The following is a 22,530-nucleotide window of genomic DNA, read 5'->3' on the forward strand; positions in this document are numbered from 1 at the left end:
TCATGACTGAGGGGGGATTTGAACCCTGGTCTCCCAGGTCCTAAACTGGCATACTAACCACTACACCACATTGGCTCCTGCTATCTGAGCCTCTTCACCTGGAGCTCCCAAGGTTGTGGAGCCTGGGATCTTGCACTTATAAAACATGTGCTGATCTAGAGGGAGACCGCTATGGCATTTATACTTTCACCACCCCGGCAGAACTAATGGCGGCTTCCTGCTGTTGCTAAGGCTGTTTACACACTAAATCATTAAAGCACATTCAAGTACACATTCTTCCCCTCAGAGAATTCTGGGCACTTTAGTTTACCCCTCACAGAGTTACAACTCCCAGCGATCCTTAACAATTGGGCTGACCCACCCATGAGGCAAGCTGAGGCTTTGGATGGCAGGACCCACAGGGCAGATCCCGATGTAGCTCTTTATCCCCCACTCCACCCCTTGTTCCTGGTGATCTTCACTCCTTCCTCCTTCCCTGGGAGGAAAGGGAGTGCCATTTTGTGGTTCGCCTCAGGTGGCAAAATGTCTTGGGCCAGCCCTGGTTAACAAACGGCAGTGCCCAGAATTCTTGGGGGAGAGAATGCTCTTCAAATGTGCGCTATAGTGTGCACATAGCCTTAGGCTTGGGAAGGGGACGAGGGAAGTAAAGGTTAAACTTCCTCTCCCAGAGAGTGCTACTTTGCTGATCCTCAAAGCAGCCACATGGGTTTGCAATTTAGTAAGAAAACAAACAAAGCAAGCTCACAGGAAATCTTAATCATGGCTCTTCTGTGTCACACCTAATTTGGCCCTGTAAAACTGCTTAAGCACAGATGTGCCTTCATTGCCCTTGTCAGAATCACAGAATTTTGTTTTTCTTCCTGGAACTGACCAAAGTAGAAAGTATGTTATAAGTTAATTGACACGAGATATTTGTGATACAGGTCAACAATAGTCTTGGAACCTTATAAAATCTTAAGGGTTCTTGGAGTCATTCAGGTTTTGCATGCCAACTGCATATCCTGTGCAACTGTATATTAGAGCCCCAGCACTTTTTGTTTTATTTTAATTTTAAAGAAAAACAACTTTGAGAGGAGGGAATTTGGAGTAGTGAAGCAGTTGGGTTCTAAGAGAGCTCAAACAGATGTTTAGAATATTGGAATATCATTCAATGTGTGACTTCAGGCTTAATTCTGATATAGGCTATAATTCTTCTATCTCACTAATAGTATATAAACACTACTTGAAAACCTCACTTTAACAAACCTCTCTAACAGAATAAGTAACAATCAATAAGCCAACTAAAGTAGAGGGTGGTGGTGGAGGACTTGCTTAGTAACAAGGCAGAGTGACATGATGTTCATTGAGTTAGCACATGCTCTGGTTGGCTGTGTAGTTCTGAGGGAGTTTTTCCTCTGTATGCTTGGTTGTATTTCTTCCTACTATGTACAAGGCCTAAAGTAAGAAAAACAAAATCTCTTTGTTTATCTGCCCCCCTCCCCCAATGATACAGTGGAACCTCGTGTTACGTACCGTCCCCCTTGCGTACGCTGCGGGTTACAAGCTCCGCTAACCCGGAAGTAGATGCTCCCGGTTGCAACCTTTGCCCCAAGATGCAAGCGGAAGTCGCGCGCTGGCAGTGTGGCAGCAGCAGGAGGCGCCATTAGCGAAAGTGTGCCTCATGTTACGAGCGGTTTCTGGTTGAGAATGAACTTCTGGAACAAATTAAGTTTGTAACCGGAGGTACCACTGTATACCATTTTGTTCTGTTTCTTCAGTAAAGTATTATAAGGATTTCTTTTTTCTTTGGACTCCTTCTGTATTATTTAAGTGACTTTGCTAACACTGAACCCCATGGCGGTTAAGCTACCTAATCCTGCTGCCTTTTTGCTTCAGATTTTTGCTTCCTGAAGCTGCTTTTATAAAAACCAAAGCAAACCCATGGTTCTGTTTTGGGTTTCCAATTTTAATAAAAAGTTTCAAGTGGATAAGATTCCCTCCGCCCCCCAATAAAATAAAATAAATTCACTAAGGAAACTGTTGAACACCTTACATGTTTGAAACAATTAAATATAAATTAGAAATAAAACAAATTAACAACTGCATTGACTCCAAAGAAGAAACCAGTAATTAAAGTCACCCAAAGCAGAGGACAAGAACTGACTGAATGCCTTGGTCAGGAGGGTGAAGAAGAAGAAACCAATTTAGGAGGGAAAAATCTAAGAAGCAGAACCCACTTCAAAAGAACTGGACAGAGGGGAAACATCTAATTAAAAGGGCAGTTGCAAGGATAACCTTCAGTCCATCCTGGGAAGGCTGGCGCTACAACTCTATTTTTAAGTAAAATCAGGGATGAATATAAAAGTAATGGGAGAAAACACTGGAATGCAATGGGTTGAAATAGTAGCACTATCCTGTTGCACAATGTTTTCATGATGGCTTTAATTGCGGCTGATCATTTTACGAGGTTGCTTCGGTTTTTTACTCTGTGCCTCACACTGGGATAGGGGAAATGAAGAAGGGCAGAATATGAATTGAAATAAAAAATGACATAAAAAATGGTTGTAAATGGCCTGGGGGAAGTAGGCATGATGTCTGCGTTTTTGTCTACCTTGCTTGCTATGAGTCGCCTTAGAGATTGGTGGTGGTCCATGACTGATGGTTCTTTTGAAGAAGAAACACCTGTCAGATTATGCAAACTTATCCAGCATTGAGATGAAAATAAAAGAGGCACGGCATTCCTTTTCTTTTCTTCATTGCTTATGTCTTGAAAGATACAATATTGGGAGGGGATTCCCCCTCCTCAAACAAACATTTTCTCAATAAACAATAACTGTTAAGTTTTTTAAGCAGGTGGCTGAGTCCCGAGATTCCCTTCCTCACAGGAGTTAAGCGATCAAGGAAGTATCCTTGGAAGTGCCTTGTAAATCTTTTATGGGAACGTCATTGCTATATGGTTGGGAGCGATGTAGCCTTGCAGCTGAAACATTCTGTTTGCTTTTGTTGTGCTTTTGTGAGCATGCAGGACAGAAGGGAAGGGGCGAGAATAAATAACATAGTACAGGGCAGGAGGGAGAGTGACTGGGATCTTGCTAAACTGAAAAACACAATCAGATGAAGTACTCCATAGTCTTTTCTTTCAGCTTCCTGTATCATTAAACTCTGACATTTTCTTGGAAGAATGTATCGGAGCCTAAATGAATTCATTATCTTGTGTTTTCCTTATGAATGTGGAAAGGCAGAAGGAATGTTTTACCTGGTTATCTTTTCAGCGTTCCATTTTCTTCTCTGCTGTATTTTCCCTTCTCCGTCTTTCTGGATCTAATCTTTACCGAGTCCCTGTGGTCTCAGTTCCATATCTGGAACATGGAGCATGTGAGAGTCATGCGTTTATTTTATGTGCTGCTTGCTCTGAACATGGAGAATAAGCAGATAATGGCAAGGGCATAGTCTGATGCCAGGACCCAGCTATGGTGCATAGAGAGTGTCCCTGAGTCATGCTTTTTCTCACCACTGAAGATACTGTACAACTAAACATCACTGGACAGACAATGCAGGGTCATCACTGAAATGTTCCTCTGTAATGTCTAGGAGCCCACCTCCTTGGCCGGGGTCTGCAGAACCATTTTGGGGAGAATGTGAGACGTTTCATGACATCAAAGTAGCTGAAGTAGGAACACTGGGTTAGCTACAGTGCAGTCATGCACAAGTTTATTCAGAAGCAGGGATATAGGGAGGCAACAATTCCCACCTCATCCTGTGTTCATCAAAGTCAGCCGTTTTCACACACACCACTGAGGTTTTCACTGAGCTATCCACCATGTTGAACTATTCACCATGACCCCAATATCTCTTTCCTTTGGCTCCTAGGCTGTATTTCCTATGCGAGTGTTGTGAGAATATCATCCGTGCCAAAAATGTCTGTCATACTCTTGTAAGTGTGAAGTTATTACTAAGCATATTAGAGCTGAATAGGAGGATTTGAATCTCAAATGTGCTTGTTAATTCATTCTCACAACTCTGCTGCTAACGAGTAGTTAACTATTTCTGCTTTGTCGATTAAAAACTGAGGATCAAGATGTCATGGAGCAATGATCCTTAGTACAAATCTAGATTTAGGAAACAAACAGCATTGTGAGTCAAACTGTGGAAAAAAAGCAAGGATATCACCAACCTCCCGGCAGGCCTCAGCATGGGGCTATCAGTGGGCCCAGCACCCATCTCCCCAATAGCCACAATGATACTGTATTTTTTAAAAAAATTATTCAACTGCAATTACCATAACACTACTCACCACCCTACCTGATGAGTCTCCAGACAGCCATTTAGTCATAGTCATATATCTGTAGGCTAGGTGCTACTGATTTATAAGTAGGCAAATTACATTTTGGGCAAATTACAATACTGGGGAGCCACCATGTATGAGAGTTGAGTTTTGCTCTCATTCAAAAACAGCACCTGCACCCGCCCTCTGCTAAGACAGTGGGAAGGGTAATGATTTGGGGTTTGACCAAGTCATTCTGGTGAGGGGCCTTTTTTGAGCCCTTGCGGACTTCTACCAGTGCCCAGCTGCTGGCACTGAGCATAGTGGAAAGGAAACTGAGAATGCATGCAGGCTGGCATAAGAACTCATGCTACTTCATGTGTTCTAGTAGCAAAACACGCAAAATGATGTCAACGGCAATAATTAATGCATTTATTACTCCTTTGTGTTTTATTTTTCTTTATTATTTCTTTATGTTTTACCGTGCTTTTATATTTGTAGGAAGCATCCTAGAGTGGTTGGCGCAACACAGTCAAATGGGCAGGGTACAAATAATAAAATTGTTCATTTGTTTGTTTATACTGAAATGCTTCAATCCACTGGGAGGAAGTTACCTTGGCTAAGTCCCATTGAACCCATTGCCAAAAAATAGTTCCAACAAACTGAATCCTCTTTGTTTTCAGTGGAGTGTTAATGTTTATTTAGAACTGACTTCTGCTGAATTCCGTAGAAGCCCCTCCAGGCAATTCACACAGATAATAGACTCATGTCTTCTCCAAGGACCTAAGCCTTGGTCATTACTAATTTTTGCTTGTTGACAAGTGTACACATGGCTTGAGAGTTTATTTATTAGATAAATTTCTATACCACTTTTCATTTGGCTGTAGCAGTGCTCTGAAAGAGCTATTTGAGCAGGTTTGCAGAAGCCCCTCCAGGCAATTCACAGAGATAATAGACTCATGTCTTCTCCAAGGGAAAGGAGCCTGGCTGGAATCTTAAACAGAACCATCATTTCCTGTTTGCAACAGAGTAGGGTTGCTATTTTTAGTTTTTATGGACTTATGCAGTTTTCATGCATGCTGGAGCTATCGGAAGCAAAAATCAATTTGCAGTCTGTTAATAATGGCTATCCTAGATCACCTTGGAAACCCCCGCTGATTCTGATGTTAACCTTCACTCCTTCGGTGAATGTACACAAGCAGTTTTATTGTGTAGTAAGGTATGGTTGCTCACTTATCTGTATTACTACCCATATGGTGTAAATGTTCTTTACTGATCATTCTCATTCCTGGTGAATTTTGGCATCTTTACCATATAGGAAGCTGTCTGTCTGGAGTCACTCCTGATCTCCAGCTGAAATAACACATGGGATTGCTTTTGCTTGACATCTGTCCCTTGTTGTCCTCCCTCCTCCCTCCTTCTTGTCCTTCTCCCTCATCAAAATTTAGAGGGCAAGAGCTTTGGGGGCAAGGTGCTGGTTTCTGCTAACGAAAGCCTGTAGAACACTATGTTGTTAATAATAATAAGCCAGAATCAGGGTCTTCTCTAGACCTCCATATTTCTGCAACATGTGTGAGCCTGGACAGAAGTGCTTTTGAAGTTCAGGAGATCCTCTAGAGTAGCTTGTGATGCATGATAGGAGGAGAACTCCTGGTCAGTAGTGTGCAAATGGAAGCACGTCTCCTGTGTATTTGGGACTTTCTGGAGGAGGACATAATATTTGCAAAGGACCAAGGTGCATACTCTGTGGAGTGGGAGAATGAGCATTCACAAACCATCCAACACAACCCATGACTGAAGGTTCACTGTTAGTGAAATTTGAGAGGGGATGTGATGTTTGGGAATTAATCTGGGACAGACTAGGCTGTGGCTAGTGAAGTGGATAATTTGTTGCTGGACTGATTTCTCATCTTGATCAGCTAGGACTTGCTGTGACAGATCTGGCAGCTGACCTATTAAGAAGAGTGCAGCAGGATGGAGTGAGCAACTCACAAGACATTTTTCTTGGGTTAGCTGTAGCATGTTCAAGGAAATATGTGTCCAATTTATCTACCACTAATTAATTCCAGGCATCTTGGAGTTTCATGATGTAAGAGTTAATCAAGAGAGATGTGTGAGAGAATAAGGAAGTTTGAGGGCAACCTCTTCTTTTTAACAACTCAAGGAATCATCTGTCTCACCAACACTTTATACGGTGTGGACACTATTATACAGGGCAGGTACCTTCAACCTCTTCAGACCCACGATCCACTTTTAACCTAAATGTGCACCTGGGGACCCATTTCTTAATTGTTTAACACATATTTGTATGGTGGTGGTGCTCCTTTTGTAAATCAACTTGGATCAGGTCACATCCTACTAGTGGGTCTTGACCCAGCAGTGGAACCCACCCAGTTATCAAGCCCTCACTTGCCTCTCTACTTCACAGACAGGTAGAAGAAAATTACGCAAAGGCCAAAGCTTTTTTTTTTATGCCCTTGTTGCATAAGTAGCTCTTCCCCGAAACATTTCTCAGTTCAGTTGTTGATGCTCCAGAGTGTGATACGAAACCCAGGGACACAAGGAGATTAAGGAAGTGATTGTTTTTATGTTTGCAGTTTGTAGGCAGGTTAATAAGATAATTGGTACATTTTGACATGTTTACACCCAGTAGACAGAAGGCTGTGGATCATTTTGCTTAATGAAATAGTTTAAAGTCATATTTACTGGATCAACCATTCTGTTGTGAGGGAAATGACCCACAGATATAAGCAACCTGTGTTTCGGCATAATGAAAGTACTTGGAGGAGGAACAACCAACGTGTTCCCTTTAATATTGAATTTGCCGCTTCACCTTTCTGGTTTTCCTGCAGCCGGTTTTCTCATAGAGCTGCTGCTGTTTCATGAAGGGCATGTAGCTGGCTGGAACCGATGGGATATGTCATTCAACAACATCTGAAGGACATCACATTGGCAGAGTCAGCTCATCCAGTAGGCAAATTTGAGGTGGCTGCCTCAGCAGTGGCAGCCCCCAATACGGCAGCTTTGCGGGCACCCCTCCGCCTCTGCAGAAGGGGTGCCGGTATTGGCTGAAATTGTGCCCAAAATTGCTCAAGCACGAGAGATCTCATGATTTGGGTGAACTTCAACAACAACAACAACAACAACATTTATTAGGTTTGTGAGGTCCATGCCTTTACACAAAACACCATACAACACCATTAAAAAGTAAACAATAAAATTATTAAAATAGGTTTAAGATTTTAAAAGCCTGTGCCGCGCTGCCGCAGCAAAGGGGACAAATCCAGACCAAACAAAAAAACAAAGAGGCAAAAAATGAAACCCAACACCCCCCATACAGGAAAAAGGATTCAACAGGTTAGGAGAGCGATGGGAGGGCCTTCTCTGCCTCATTCAGGAACCTCACCCTGGTTTTCATAGCCCTCCCCATGAAAACCGCTACCACGTGGGTAATCCGTGGGTCAGCGTCCACCAGCAGAAACTTTACTTGGTCCTCAGAGTTGACTAATGAGATGTCACCCAAATTGGGTGAGTTCTTGCCTGAAATTGTCGCTGATACCACCACTGCTTCTCTGCCCATGGCAGAGGCAGCAGGGTGAGTGGAAAGCAGTGTTGGCAGTATCAGGTATTGTACCAGTGGCAGGAGTGGCAGGGCAGGCAAAGGCAACACATTCCATTTCGCCTTAAGCAGTGAAACGGGACGCACTGCCTCTGTGCGTTGGTTATCCCTCCTCTATAATAATAATGATCTGAACACATTCCTGGTATCTCTATGCAGACAAGAATCATGGTCATTTTTCCACAACTCATTTTTTTTGATCGTCAAGTGCAAAATGTTCTTGAATTTTTTAGCTGTAGTTCCAAGAGATGCCATACTCAGGGTGTTTTTGTATCCAGCTGACTATTTATATAATATACTGTGCCAAAAAAGTTGTGCTTCAATTCAACCCGGTCTTCTGCATTACATGTATTCAGTTTGGCATAAAGTCTGCCAATGAACCCTTCACGCGAGGATTGCCTATGCACTGTTAAATATATCTATTAGTTACATATATTTTAAGACTGACACCTCTTGGTGTTGGCGCTTGTTCAAAGGCTGAGTCAGAGCTTTCTGCAGAGGCCTTATCACACCACTGCCTGCTGTTACTCCTGAGCTGCCCCCTCAGCACCACTCTGCTTCAATTTGGCTTTAGGCATAACTTTAATTTGGCTTTAGGCAACTATGAGATTCTTTGGATGCCAAATTTGATCATGTGTCATATTATGCACTGGTGCAAGAAACCGTCGACCTGATATATATTGCGGTTTTGACGTAACCTGTGCTCTTCAAGGGCATGGAGATCATATTGGTCCTCCACCTCATTACCCCTCCGGTTGCTCCCCACCACAAAAGTTCAATATAAGACTAATTGAAGCTGCAGCCTTGAATCTCTGTATCTCATTACCCATTCCTTCAGCCTGCTGGTCTCAGCGAGACAAAATTTAGAATCTCATGATACCTGATAAAACAGTGCCTTTTCCTCCCCCCCCCTTTGGTAATGTACAATCTGTGTTCTTTTCACAGGAGATTGTGATATAAATAATGAACCGTCTCTGGAGAATATGTGCTGTGAAGCTTGAAAGTCTTCATTAGGTCTCAGGCCCAGAGTCTTCCTTTCACATTAGAACTTTTCTGTGCTAGCTTGGTTTTCTGGGGAAAAGGGCACTAGAGGCGGCCCAATAAGTTTTGGTGCCTGGAAAATCAAAATGTGGCATGGCAAAGATATAATAATGTTGTGGTAAATAATGAACAAGCTGCTGTTGATGGGCTGTCTCAGCTTTGAGGTGATGGTGTGTGGCCTACTTTACAGAGGACAGTCCTCTATTTGAAGGGCTAACTGCTCAATCTGTTTCGAAGATTTGTTGTTGTTGTTTTGTTGTTTAGTTGTTTAGTCATGTCCGACTCTTCATGACCCCATGGACCAGAGCACACCAGGCACTCTTGTCTTCCACTGCCTCCCGCAGTTTGGTTAGACTCATGTTGGTAGCTTTGAGAACACTGTCCAACCATCTTGTCCTTTGTCATCCCCTTCTCCTTGTGCCCTCAATCTTTCCCAACATCAGGGTCTTTTCCAGGGAGTCTTCTCTTCGCATGAGGTGGCCAAAGTATTGGAGCCTCAGCTTCAGGATCTGTCCTTCCAGTGAGCACTCAGGGCTGATTTCCTTCAGAATGGATAGGTTTGATCTTCTTGCAGTCCATGGGACTCTCAAGAGGCTCCTCCAGCATGCTTTGACTAAATGTGATCCACCTGGAGCAGGAACTGGCAAGCCACTCCAGTATCTCTGCCAAGAAAACTCCATGGACAAAAACAACAGGCATATAAAAGTTTCAAAGATAAGGAACCATAAAAAAACACAAGATGGAGGGGCCTTGAAGCTGCCCACCAACAGCTGGCAGCAGCCAATCAGCAGACTGAGCATCCACAGAAATCTCCTGGTGGTGCCTTCCACGCCATGGTGAGGTGTGTTTAATTATGCTAATTATTTATACATTTAATTTAATTATGCTATTTCCCTACATGTCTAAAAGCATGCCCAAAAATTACCATGTGCAAACTTTATACAAATTAGCATCCTCTTTTGTCCTGTTTTTGGGTGATGCAAACCCTCTTTTTTGGCAATGCAAAACAGCCTACCCTACTTGGCTTGCTTAATTGGTAGGGCTGGGTCTATGAGCAGAACAGACTGTGCACAAATAGGAAATGACAGTAGGCTAACTTATTGTGGTACTCTCCTTGCCTCGTAATAATTTCAAAAGGTATTGCTAAGCTCAGATATAGTTATGTTGACATCATATTGTCTTCCATCCTGATGATGCCCTAAGGAATGCTAGGGAGCAAAGGCATTTATCCCTCATCCTGTTCATATCTCACTGGTGTGATTAACTTCCTGTGAGAAACACTTTTGCTTGCATAACAGTACATGATCAGATTAATAACTAGAACATGCCCACATTTAGTGCAGGGAAATTGCATCTCCGGAAGAGAATGAGTTAGGTTTTTGTCTCTTTTAATGTTGCTTCCTATGGGACGCGGGTGGCGCTGTGGTCTAAATCACAGAGCCTAGGGCTTGCCGATCGAAAGGTCGACGGGGTGAGCTCCCGTTGCTCGGTCCCAGCTCCTGCCAACCTAGCAGTTTGAAAGCACGCCAAAAAAGTGCAAGCAGATAAATAGGTACCGCTCCGGCGCGAAGGTAAACGGCGTTTCCATGCGCTGCTCTAGTTCTCCAGAAGCGGCTTAGTCATGCTGGCCACATGACCCGGAAGCTGTATGCTGGCTCCCTTGGCCTATAGAGCAAGATGAGCGCCGCAACCCCAGAGTCGGACACAACTGGACCTAATGGTCAAGGGTCCCTTTACCTTTACCTTTAATGTTGCTTCCTACATCATCACCAGCCATGAAATCAAGGTTTTAATGCTAATTTAAGCTAAGCAGCACTTGAAGCCCATCCATCCATAGCTGCATCTATGATATAGTGACTAAAGAAGTGGCAGGGCATAACAACATCTGGGTTGTTGAATATTTTGAGATTATATGTAGGGATAGATGAATCTGTCAATTTGGGTTTCCCCCCAGTTTCTATTTTTTCCAAGTGTTAATGCAGTCCTCCACATTTCTGCAGCAATTTGCTTTTTTAAAAAACAACACTAAAGACTCATAAAAATGGATCAATATTTATTCTAATTTCTTCTTATATATACATTTTTGCAAGCAATTTCCCTGCAATTTTGTGTTATTTTCCACTAGCATATGTCTTTTTATGCACGAATCCCCTAATATATACAGTTCTGAACACATTTTCTTGTTGGAAAACTTCATTGTGAAATTTGGAGGCCTGCAAACTTTGAAGGATGGTTGTGTTTTGATTTGTCTCTTGGTTTGCAAAGTGTAAATTGGGTAAAGGTAAAGGGACCCCTGACCATTAGGTCCAGTCGTGTCCGACTCTAGGGTTGCGGCGCTCATCTTGCGTTACTGGCCGAGGGAGCCGGCGTACAGCTTCTAGGCCATGTAGCCAACATGACAAAGCCACTTCTGGTGAACCAGAGCAGCGCACAGAAACGCCGTTTACCTTCCCGCTGGAGCAGTACCTATTTACCTACTTGCACTTTGACGTGCTTTTGAACTGCTAGGTGGGCAGGAGCTGGGACCGAGCAATGGGAGCTCACACTGTCGTGGGGATTCGAACCCCTGACCTTCTGATCAGCAAGCCCTAGGCTCTGTGGTTTACCGGTAACCTACAGTGCCACCCGCGTCCACTAGCATATGTCTTTTTATGCACGAATCCCCTAATATATACAGTTCTGAACACATTTTCTTGTTGGAAAACTTCATTGTGAAATTTGGAGGCCTGCAAACTTTGTAGGATGGTTGTGTTTTGATTTGTCTCTTGGTTCGCAAAGTGTAAATTGGGTAGTTTCTCATTAAAATGCAAACAACATCAAATTTCTCCCTTGTTCCTAATTATACCTAAGTTGTATGATGAGTTGAAATCTGCCTTTATTGTTGCATAAAGGTCCTCTGCAATTGTGGTCATGATCTTTCCTGCATTTTAAGCAGTTTCTTCAATCAATGCAAATCTTTTTTTAGAATCCAGATGGACAGCTAGACAGAGACAGCATTTTGTTGCTGCTGCTGCTGCTATACAGCAATATAAAAAAATAAGGCTCGGTGCAGGGATATCCTTAACCTGCAAAACTTGCTAAGGAGTAGATTATAGCAGGTTCTGTGTTAGAGCGTTAGAATTTTCTCTTCCTTCTTATGACATTGACCATTCTTAGTAGGAAAATGCTGGAGGTTTTGGATAATAGCGTTTACAGTTATTTATGTGCATGATTTTGCACAGTTCATGTTTGCCTTATAGTGACTTACTTGGAAATAAATCTGATTGAACTTATTTCTGAGTAGATAGCATCATGCAGTTAAGGCAGTATCCAGACCGCCAGTTTTACCCAAATTGCATTAACAGCAGTGCTGACCTCATAATAATACAGTAATAATAATAATAATAATAATAATAATAATAATTAATATCATTTATACCCCGCCCATCTGGCCGTGTTTCCCCAGCCACTCTGGGCAGCTCCCAACAAAATATTAAAAACACGGTACAACATCAGTCATTAAAATTTTCCCTAAACAGGGCTGCCTTCAGATGTCTTCTAAAAGTCAGATAGTTGTTTATTTCCTTGACATCTGAGAAGGCCCTCTGCCTGGTTCCCTGTAACCTCACTTCTCGCAGTGAGGGAACCTCCAGAAGGCCCTCGGAGCTGGACCTCCGTGTCCAGGCTGAATGGTGGGGGTGGAGATGCTCCTCCTGGTATACTGGGCTGAGGCCTTTTAGAGCTTTAAAGGTCAGCACCAACACTTTGAATTATGCTCAGAAACATACTGGGAGTCAATATAGGTCTCACTGATGCTCTGCCACAGCCCCACTCAGGTAAGCAGCAGCAATGTTGGCACTAGGGGTGGGGTGTCTGCATCCCACCCATTACATCACTACTGATAGATCACTTATCTCCTAGTCCTCCATAGGGACTAGGTAAGTTCCAAGAGCAATAAAAGCTCCCGCCCTTTCTAAACAAGTGCCTCTTTAAACCCCAGAATCCTCTAATAATGATATCCAGCTATTTAAATAATATCCCGCTTCATAATGTTTTTTTGAATAGCCTTTTCATTAAAGCATCTGGGTGCAAAGACTTATTGCAGTGCACAGCTACAAAGGAATTTCTGTCTTCCTTTGATAGGCAGCCACCTCTTTTTAATACCACTTTGATTAATTCCCTTTCCCTTTCTCTGCACCTCCACCGCAGTGCCGCCACCCCCCCGCCCTCCCCCGGCCAGTGCCAAATAAACTAAAGCACTAATACATTCAAGTCCAGAATCTCAAGGCCAATTGCCAAGGGTTTAATTATATTCTTCTGGCAAATGACCATTGTTTGCTCTTTAAAAAGTCAAGCATTACTGGCTGCCAACTCTGCTGCTCCAGTCAGCTGAGGAGGGAGGCTTTGAAGTGTTGCAAAAGTCTTTTATTTTTGCAGGACCTGGAGGTAACGAAGACTTCAGATGAAATTTGCACACAGTCCAACAGGACATTTTTTTAAATAAAAAAACACCCAAAAAACCCCACCCGTCTTTCGGCAATGTTGTTCTGGGGAAAGTAACCTCAGATTATCAAATCCTGTGCAACTTTTAATGTCTGTCCTGGTTCTCAATGACAGACAAGTTAAAGGGAGGATGTTAGAAGGAGGAATACTCCTCTCCAAAGAGAAATCTGTATTTCTCTTTGGAGAGGAGTATTCCTCCTTCTAACAGCAAACTGTGATGGTGAGTGCCGCTGTCAGAATACTCCTCTCCACAGAGAAATCTGTATTTCTCTTTGGAGAGGAGTATTCCTCCTTCTAACAGCAAGCTGTGATGGTGAGTGCCGCTGGGGTTTTGCAGCCAAAATGGGGCCATTAAGAAACAAGAGAGAGGCCAAGTTATGCGGGGGGGGGGGGGAGGAGGGTGGATTCAAGGTTTACAGAAGAGCAGTAAAGTGTGTAAAGTTATGCATGTATGTTATGGAGAAAGTGGGCAGAGAGAAGTTTTTGCCCATCTCCCATAATACTAGAGCTCAGGGATATCGGATGAAGCTGAATGTCTGAAGAGTCAGAACAGACAAAAGGAATATTTCTTCATGTAGGGCCTAGTTAAATTGTGGAATTTGTACTCACAGGAGGCAGTGATGGCAACAACTTGGATGGTTTAGAAGAGGATTAGACAAATTTATGGACAATAAGGCTATCCGTGGCTGCTGGCCAGCGCTCTGCCTCCGTTGTCAGAGGTAGTATCCTTCTGAATAGTGGAGTGCAGGTGGTGCTGTGGTCTAAACCACCGCGCCTCTTGGGCTTGCCGATCAGAAGGTTGGCGGTTCAAATCCCCGTGAAGGGGTGAGCTCCCGTTGCTCTGTCCCAGCTCCTGCCAACCTAGCAGTTGGAAAGCATACCAGTGCAAGTAGATAAAGTAGATAGGTACCGCTGCAGCAGGAAGGTAAACGGCGTTTCCATGCGCTCTGGTTTCCGTCACGGTGTTCCGTTGCGCCAGAAGCAGTTCTGTCATGCTGGCCACGTGACCCAGAAAGCTGTCTGTGGACAAACCGTTAATTCCCTCCTACTAATACATTTAAAAGACCATAGAGTGACACGGGAACTGGGGCCATTGTCTCCGAAGTGGATCTTGCGCCAATGAGACATTGCCAATTTGCACCTGAAGCTCAAACATGAGACAAAAAACTGCATTGTATCTCATCTCAATAGCTATGTTGTTTCATTGAAACCAAGGATCTTCCACCACACTGAAAAGAGCTGGTCAATTAAACCTCTTGCTAATAACCCACCCTTGAATGACAATTGTTACTACTGCTGGGGTGTGTGTGTCCAACATTGAATTTTAGTGGGTATTTAAGTGCCATTTAAAATATTGGTTAGATTGCTGCAAATACGTGGGGCTGCCTCTGAAGATGTTTCAGAAACTTCGGCTGGTAAAGAATGATCCTTGGATGAAGATGGGGGTATATAAATATAATAAATAAATGAAATATATTGCTTTTGTCCTGTCAAGATTGTGCTTAATTAAGCAGATGCATGGGAAAGGTGAGAAATTCCCAGAGCTCTGTTGTTTTTCACAGGGAGCTTTGTCCAGTTCAAACTTTTTCCTCCATGTGATAATATTTATGGCAGCTTTTCCTGGAAAGCAATTGTTTTCAGTCCATAAAGCCTGGGCCACATGCTTTTTCTCAACACTGAATTGGCTCCTGCCCAGTGTGCGGCTGATAGAAAAACCATTCTGTAGGTGTGCCCCATGTAAGCAAATTAAGTCTGATTCTGTGTGTGCTTGCTCAAAAATAAACCCCACTCACTAGGTATAGAAGGTTGGAGTTGAAGTTGGTAGTGAGGCTGACAGCTAAGAAGCAAAATATAATGGGCTGATACAATTTGAAATTAAATATGGTCCTGGGCAGCATGTTTAATGTTATTTCTGAAAGCTTTGGGATGGCATCTGCCAAGCTCCCATGGCCTGCAACCTTCATTTGTTGTGTTGGGACCTGGACAGAATGATCCCAGGATTTGAATAGCATTTTACAGTGATATAGTTGCCACCTGGAAGCCAAAACCTTATTTGAGTGTGTTGAGTCATTTAAATGTATGCAGGCCTATGTTTATTGAGTAAGATTGAGGCCAAGTTAAAAACTAGCACTCGACCTTGAACTCAGCCTGGAATCTTTTGAATGAGCATAGCTCCGTCGGTAGAGCATGAGATTTTAAATCTCAGGGTCATAGGTTTGAGCACCATGCTGGGGAAAAGATTCCTGCATTGTAGGGGGTTGGACTCGAATGGCTGTCAAGGTCCCTTCCAACTCTACAATTCTATGATTCTTTGAATGTGCATTGCATGCTCTGAGAATCACCTGTGGCCCCTCGATGGCATGCACCACCACTGGGAAAGCGCAAATGGCAGCAGTTCCCAACATATGCACGCAGCAGAATGGGTGTGTGAAATCTTTGAAAATTGCACTGGGTCTTCCGTAAGGGCAGGGCTGGGGCAACATTAGAAACGGCCCTAAGCAGCATTATTCTTTAAAGTCAGTTTAATGAATAAGATTGATTTCCAGGGCTTTTGTACTTTACGGGGAATGAACGAAATCTCTTAAGCCCTTATTTTTGGCATGGAGCGGTTTGGAGACTGTGCAGCTGATGACAATGGGGGAAAAAGAACTATGGTAAAGTTCAAGAAGCCTTTGTTCTTGCAATTGCTGCTGGTCAGCAGGATTCTTGAACAAAAAGGGAAGCAGCGAGGGGAGCAATTTGGTAATGTTTACAGGCTCTGCGTAGTCTCTGCGGAACGATTTGATGGATTTCAGTTGGTTGGGGTTGTTGTTTCTTTAAGCAAACAAACTCACAGCCCATCATCTTGTATGTGTGTCTTTTCCCCTCCAGGTGAAGAGTGAAGGCCCGAAGCTTGTCCCTTTCTTCAAAGCCACTTGTGTCTATTTCGTCCTCTGGCTGCCCACCTCCAGCCCCTCCTGGTTCAGTGCCCTCATCAAGTGTCTGCCCATCTTCTGCTTATGGGTTTTCCTGCTGGCGCACGGGATCAATTTCCTGACGGCCCATCGCAGCGCCTGCAGAATCCTTGCCGGTTTGATATTCTCAGCTATAGGAGATGCTTTCCTCATCTGGCAAGAGCAAGGCTACTTCATTCACGGTCAGTGGGGCACCAGTGTGTGGGCTTGGGCAACTAAGCATCTGGAGCATGTGCCATGTACTGTCAATGATGAAGTGTGGAAGTAATACAGATGTCTGCCCATGTGTGCTCCTGCACTGGAGCTTTAGCACATAACTGGAAATGCAGGAATCAGCGCCAGAAAAGTCCGTCATTTGTCTTGTTGGGGTTAGGTGGCTGAAGTAATATAGCCATGATCTTCATACACTATGAGGCAAATTTACACATCTTTGCTGGTGCAACCCAGTCAGATGGGCGGGGAATAATAATAATAATAATAATAATAATAATAATAATAATACATTTAAAAATATTTTTAACAGACATATAGGGTGGGCGGGCTGACTGGCTATCTATCTGTCTATATTTCAATACCTTAGTGTACAATAATTATTTCTTTTCATGAATATTATTAACATGGTGATTTAAATTTCTCTCCTGCCCTTCCTCTCAAAGGAGCACCAGGGTGGCAAACACCAAAATATAAACACAAAGCAATTAAAAATAAAATAAAAGCACACGTAGAATGTTTAAAACCATCTAAAAACATTAAGAGCATCTAAAGATAAATCGCACACCCTCACAGCTAATAATTTCAAGTTTGCAAGGATCAGTGTCTTTTCGCTATCAAATGCCTGGGAATGTTTTAAGTTCCCCCTGAATGTTGCTAATGAGGTGACAGATGCACCTCATCAGGAAGAGCATTGCACAAATGGCAAGCCACCACCGAGAAGGCCCCATCATGGGTCAATATTTTCCAAACTTCTTAGACATAACTTTTAGCCTGTTTTATTTGATTCTCTCATGCAACCCATTACTCTGAATAATGGCAACATGCCTTAGGCTGAGCAATAGTTTAAAGAAGGTCATACAGCAGATTTACAAATCTACAAACTGTGTGCACAGAGGGCCAGTCTAGACATTGCTGAAGTTCCAGGGCAGCCCCTAAAAATGACATTACTCAAGTCTCGTTCTCCCCTTCTCTTTATACTGTCTAATATAAGTCATTGCCGATGCAACATAATCACAATGAGTTTTGCCACATGCTCTGATGCTGGAGGGGAATTTATTTATTTGTGTGTTTATTAAAATTAAATACCATATTTTCTTCAGGAAGCTGAAGGTGCTATGCTTGATTCCCCCTCCCCCCCTCCCGTTCTGTTCTCTGTGAGGTAGGTGAAGCTGAGAGATGGTGATGGGGTCACCCTGTGAGTTTCATGAGTTGGTGAGGATTTGAACCTGGGTCTTCCCGGTCCTAGTCCAACATTCTAATCACTAAACCAGGAAATTCTTAGTCTGGTGATATTACGTGGTGACTTTTACTTGAGATGATGGGGGAGAGAAGAACTACAAAGAAGTAGATTACTGTATCTCATTCTGTCCAGAGACAACAGCGGTGATGATGGTCCAATCATACTATATATTTTTTTAAATCAAAGCCATTGCCTGCCTCCAGCCTGGTGTATATACCCATGTCTCTAATTCAGCTTTTTCAAATGGAGCAACCACACCTTAAAAAGCAGCATTAGTGAAACTTCGATGGTGTGGATGTACGGGAGTGGGGGGGGGGGATTTATTGCCAGAAAAATGAAAAAGCCACGTAGGTTCCTTTATGCCCCTGAAGAAGCAGGAGCTACCTTGTGTCTGACTCCACCTTCTCTCTCGCTGGAGCCCCGATGTTTCCTCCTGCAATCTTCCTTTGAAAGGAGATGGAATGCGACATGTAGCCTGAGGCACAGCATGATTCAGAGAACAAGGGAAGGAGATCCTTTCTGTACTATGACAGAGGCACACTTCTTCACCTTGCAGGCAGAGGAGTGAGTGGCTGATGAGATAAGCTTTGGGGCTTTGGCTGCTGTAGATGTGCTGACACAGAGCACAGGGTTGACTGCCATGGGAAGAGAGAGTGGTTTGGCAAGCTGTGCCGAGGCTGGGAAGGGAGCACAAGCCCTAAGAAGTCACATGCTGCTGTCTAAGGGGAGCCATCATCTGTGGCTTAATTTGCAGAGGGAAGAAATCTTCCTGCCAATTAAGCCTTTTAAAACTTTCCGCTTTTTATTTTATTTTAAAGTATATGGCTCCCATCAGCTTCAGGGCCTTGTGTCAATGCTTTGGGCATTTATTTCACCTGCCTCTGAGTTTTCTGTAACCAGTTCTCTCTGATCTGATGATCTTAAAATGATTTGCAGATAGCTGCTGCTGCTGCTGCAGAAGCAGCTCACACCAGAAAATGTAGGGAGAGCAGATGGCCTTTTCCTGTCAGAAGTGAAAGCTTTTTCACCCTGCATTTAGTCTCCCAGAAAGTCTATCCGTTGCTTGTCTCCATGTATGCCACTGTTGACATTCATTCACATTTTCTCTCTCTCTCCTTTTCTGTAGGTTTGCTCATGTTTGCCATCACGCACATCTTGTATTCTTCCGCATTTGGGATGAAGCCTCTAGATCTGAAAGCTGGCCTGGTGATGACTTTGGTGTCCAGTTTCTCCTACACTTTCCTGTACTCCTACCTCTCGGGCCCCTTCACCTACCTAGTAGCTGTCTACATTGCCTTGATTGGCTTTATGGGCTGGCGGGCCATGGCCGGTGTGCAGCTCTGCAATGACCTGTGGACTTGGACCAAGCTCTCGGCTTGCATTGGCTCGGTGCTCTTCATGGTGTCTGACCTGACCATCGCCGTCAACAAGTTCTGCTTCCCTGTGCCCTACTCGCGGGTCATCATCATGGCCACGTACTATGCAGCTCAGATGCTCATTGCACTTTCTGCGGTGGAAAGCAGGGACGAAGACATCTTCAGGAAGAGGAAGTAGACGGGGGTGCCAGAAGGCTCTCAAACTCTGCTGGGAGTGCTGTAACTGCAATTCATTCCGGAGGAGAGTTTTGACTCTAGGTGAACCGGTGATTGCAGATCTTGCTTCATCGAAGCATTATAATTAGTGTTTAGCTGGCTCTTCTCCAGTCCAGTTTGCCAGAGCCTAGAAGCCACACTGGAAGTTTAGTTCACACAGAACCAACTATCTGACATTTCCCTCTCTCTCTCTCTCTCTCTCTCTCTCTCTCCTTTCGCATCTTGGAAGTTTCATGGGAGGGAGGGCCTCTCTAACTACTTCGTTGTGTTTGTATAATACTGGAGCTGATGCTGAACATTCCAGAAGGAGAAGATTCGTTTCAGGACAACGTTTCAAAAGAAGGAAAGGGTAGGCAGTGCACTGGCATTTAAGAGCCTTGCCTTCAACACTCTGAATGTGCAAAAGTCATGTGAAAATGACCCTTGGTGCTGTCTGACCAAGCCCCGTTTTGCGTGCATTACAGTACAACTGTGAAACAATTGTGTGACTACACAAGGAACCCCCAGGGCCCAAACGCTACAACAGGACACGGGAGCACTCTGTGGGAGTTTATGTGGGCCGTAAAGCTTGGGCTGCCCCGGGAGAAACCAGTCTGAAGTCCAGATTCATTACAACCATTTTATTTATGGGCCATTCAAAGCCTTTCTTCTGAATGTGAATCCTGCAGAGCCCATGTTGTTCTGCAGGCTTAAAAGCAACAACAAAATGCAACCATTTTCTCAGGCTTGGGTGGGTGGGAGGGAACACGGGAAATGAAAAGATCACTGTACGTGTGCGTGTGAAACACAGTTAATGGTATATGGTTTGTCAATTTTTCTAGCAATTTCTAGCTTGCATAATCTCAGATTAGAGCACCAAACAGGAGAACATTGTGAGCACTCTCAAAATCTAACTCACCAGCTGCTTCGTTGGCTGAATATTTTGGCCAAGGAAAGCACCGGCTCGTCAGATCTGCTGTCATTGCTACACGATGGGTCTGGGAAAGACTTGGATTAGTGACAATGCATGGAGGCAGCTTCTCCTCCCAGCCTCCACTCCAGAGTCCAGACACAATCCCATGTATTGAAAGAGGAAGAATCGTCAGGGTTATATCCTGCGCATGCAGGTGCTCTGGTCACTGTGAATAAGCGCTGTGCGGTGGATCCCTGACAGGCATTAGCAAGTCATTGTTTCTATACAGTGGACTATCAGGGAACAATATTTATTTGAAACTAAGCCAATGGGCTTCCATGTATTTGCGCATGTGTAATGTGCCTGTTTCCGTGTACATGTTGCACAATAAGAATTGTGTTACTTTCCCACCAACTGTCACCAGGACTGTAGTATCTGCAGGTGCCTTCAGACCAACACCTGCAGTTGCGGGTCTTGCCGAGAGGTACAGCCTATCACCAAAGTGCTGAGAGACCAATCAATGCGCCACTCTCCTCTCATCCATCTTCACTGGGCAGCACTGAGTCACTGTAGATCCAATTGGCAGGGAAGTGCAGTGGGCAAAAGTTTTGTGTCAGCAGCTTCCTTGCTGTTTTGTTTCGGTGTCAAGTTGCAAAATAGGTTAGCTTGGCCTGCACTGCAGCTGTTGGTGTGAAGATCCCTGGTTGTGTGTGCCCAGCTAATTGTTTGTGCGGACTTTGAGGGATACATCATACTTACTGACCGCAATGTATTTTTTTCTGTCCAGTTCTCCGTACAAGCTAGTAAGTGGAGGTCATGGGTAGAGCAATCCTGCAAAGGTTGGAGGAGGGAGAATCTGTGTCAAAGGAGCCACCACTTTCAAAGCCCTGCTGGGTTCTTATCTGTATTCTTTTTCCTGGCCCATTTCCTTTTCTCCTGTGAAGAGGGAGGTTTGCAGCCTCTCAGCTGCCTTTCCCAGGAGCTTAAGTGTTGATTTACTTTGAGTCTCTACAGTTAGAACAGTTAGGTTCCCTCTACTGTGTTCTTTCAGTAGAATTCTGCCCTTGCTTACAAAATTACCTATGCAGATAATTACCTTTCCCCTTGCTTTGCTTATCTGTTTAAAAAAAATAATCATATGAAAAGAGCATCCTTAAACAGCCGCATCTTGACAGAGGTGCACTACATATTCCAGGTAGATCGCACACACCCACACCCGGTTAAAATCCCAAGATAAATCTTCCACACACACAGTCTGTCATTCAGAAATGAACTACAGCGTACACTGTTCCTCGGAGTCTAGCTCGGAGGTGCTCTCTCAATTCCCATAATCCCACTTTGCTGGGCACTTCAGCCTCTGATGATTCCTACAATTGCTGGAGAAAGGGCCCTAGCTCTGTGGTATCGGGCTTAATCCCCGACACATCTTCAGGTAGGGCTGGGAAGGAGCCCTGCTTGAAACCCTATAGAGAGCTGCTGCTCCTAGCCGGTGCAGACAATGCTGAGCTGGATGGGCCAATTGGTCTGACTCAGGATGAGGCCTTTTCCTCTGCTCCCATGGCTGACCTATTGTAATGGGCATTTCCTTATTACAAGTATTATTACTACAAAGTAATAACTATTACTAAGTATCTACCTTTCCCCAGGAATACTTCCAATACGTTGAATTGTTTGCTACTGGCTCAGTCATGAAGGTGGAAGCTGCTCATATGACTTTCTGTAATAGTCAGTTCTGGCAACATCCAATCAGTGGAGGAAACGCTGTGTTAGAAAAGTATTGGTCTTATAGCACTTGAACCACTGTGGCTTCTCCCAACGAATGCCACGTTCACCGTATGTTGGGTAATCTTATACAACTTTATCATGTTTGTCCCCACCACCACTCCCTTGCTTGCCTAAAAAGCCCCAAATGTTGCAACCTTTCCTTACAGAGGAGTTGCTCCAACTCTCTGATCCTTTTGGTTGCCCCTTTCTGAACCTTCTTCAGCACTCAGGTGAGGTGAGGTGACCAGAACTGTACACAGGGGGTTTGGGGTCCCATGAATCAACATAGCCACAGAATCCCCACTTTTCAACCCAGAAGCAGAAGTGGAAGCAGCAAAATGCTGCTGGCAGGGCAGTTAAACGTGCAGAGCCCCAGTGGAGAGAATCCTGCCCTCTGGACGACCCTCCCAGGGAGCAGAATGGCAGCTGGGCTGCTACTTATGGCGCCTCAGCCAACTGAATGCTGGCTGTATGCCAGCTGTTGGATTGC

The 22,530-nt window shown here is 44.1% G+C and overlaps 1 protein-coding gene across 1 annotated transcript in view; it reads left to right on the forward strand.

Annotated features, from left to right (window-relative positions):
• The window catches only part of TMEM86A (transmembrane protein 86A), a 30,346-nt gene extending 10,234 nt beyond the window's left edge, over nucleotides 1-20,112 (forward strand). Inside the window, exons 2-3 of the mRNA XM_033154116.1 lie at nucleotides 16,257-16,521; nucleotides 18,919-20,112. Of these exons, the coding sequence (XP_033010007.1) occupies nucleotides 16,257-16,521; nucleotides 18,919-19,346 (693 nt within the window). The 3' untranslated portion in view covers nucleotides 19,347-20,112. The remainder of the gene's footprint in view (nucleotides 1-16,256; nucleotides 16,522-18,918) is intronic.
• Nucleotides 20,113-22,530: the final 2,418 nt, after the last annotated feature.

Source organism: Lacerta agilis, chromosome 1, assembly GCF_009819535.1.
Source record: "Lacerta agilis isolate rLacAgi1 chromosome 1, rLacAgi1.pri, whole genome shotgun sequence".
In the NCBI taxonomy this organism is placed as follows: Eukaryota; Metazoa; Chordata; class Lepidosauria; order Squamata; family Lacertidae; genus Lacerta; species Lacerta agilis.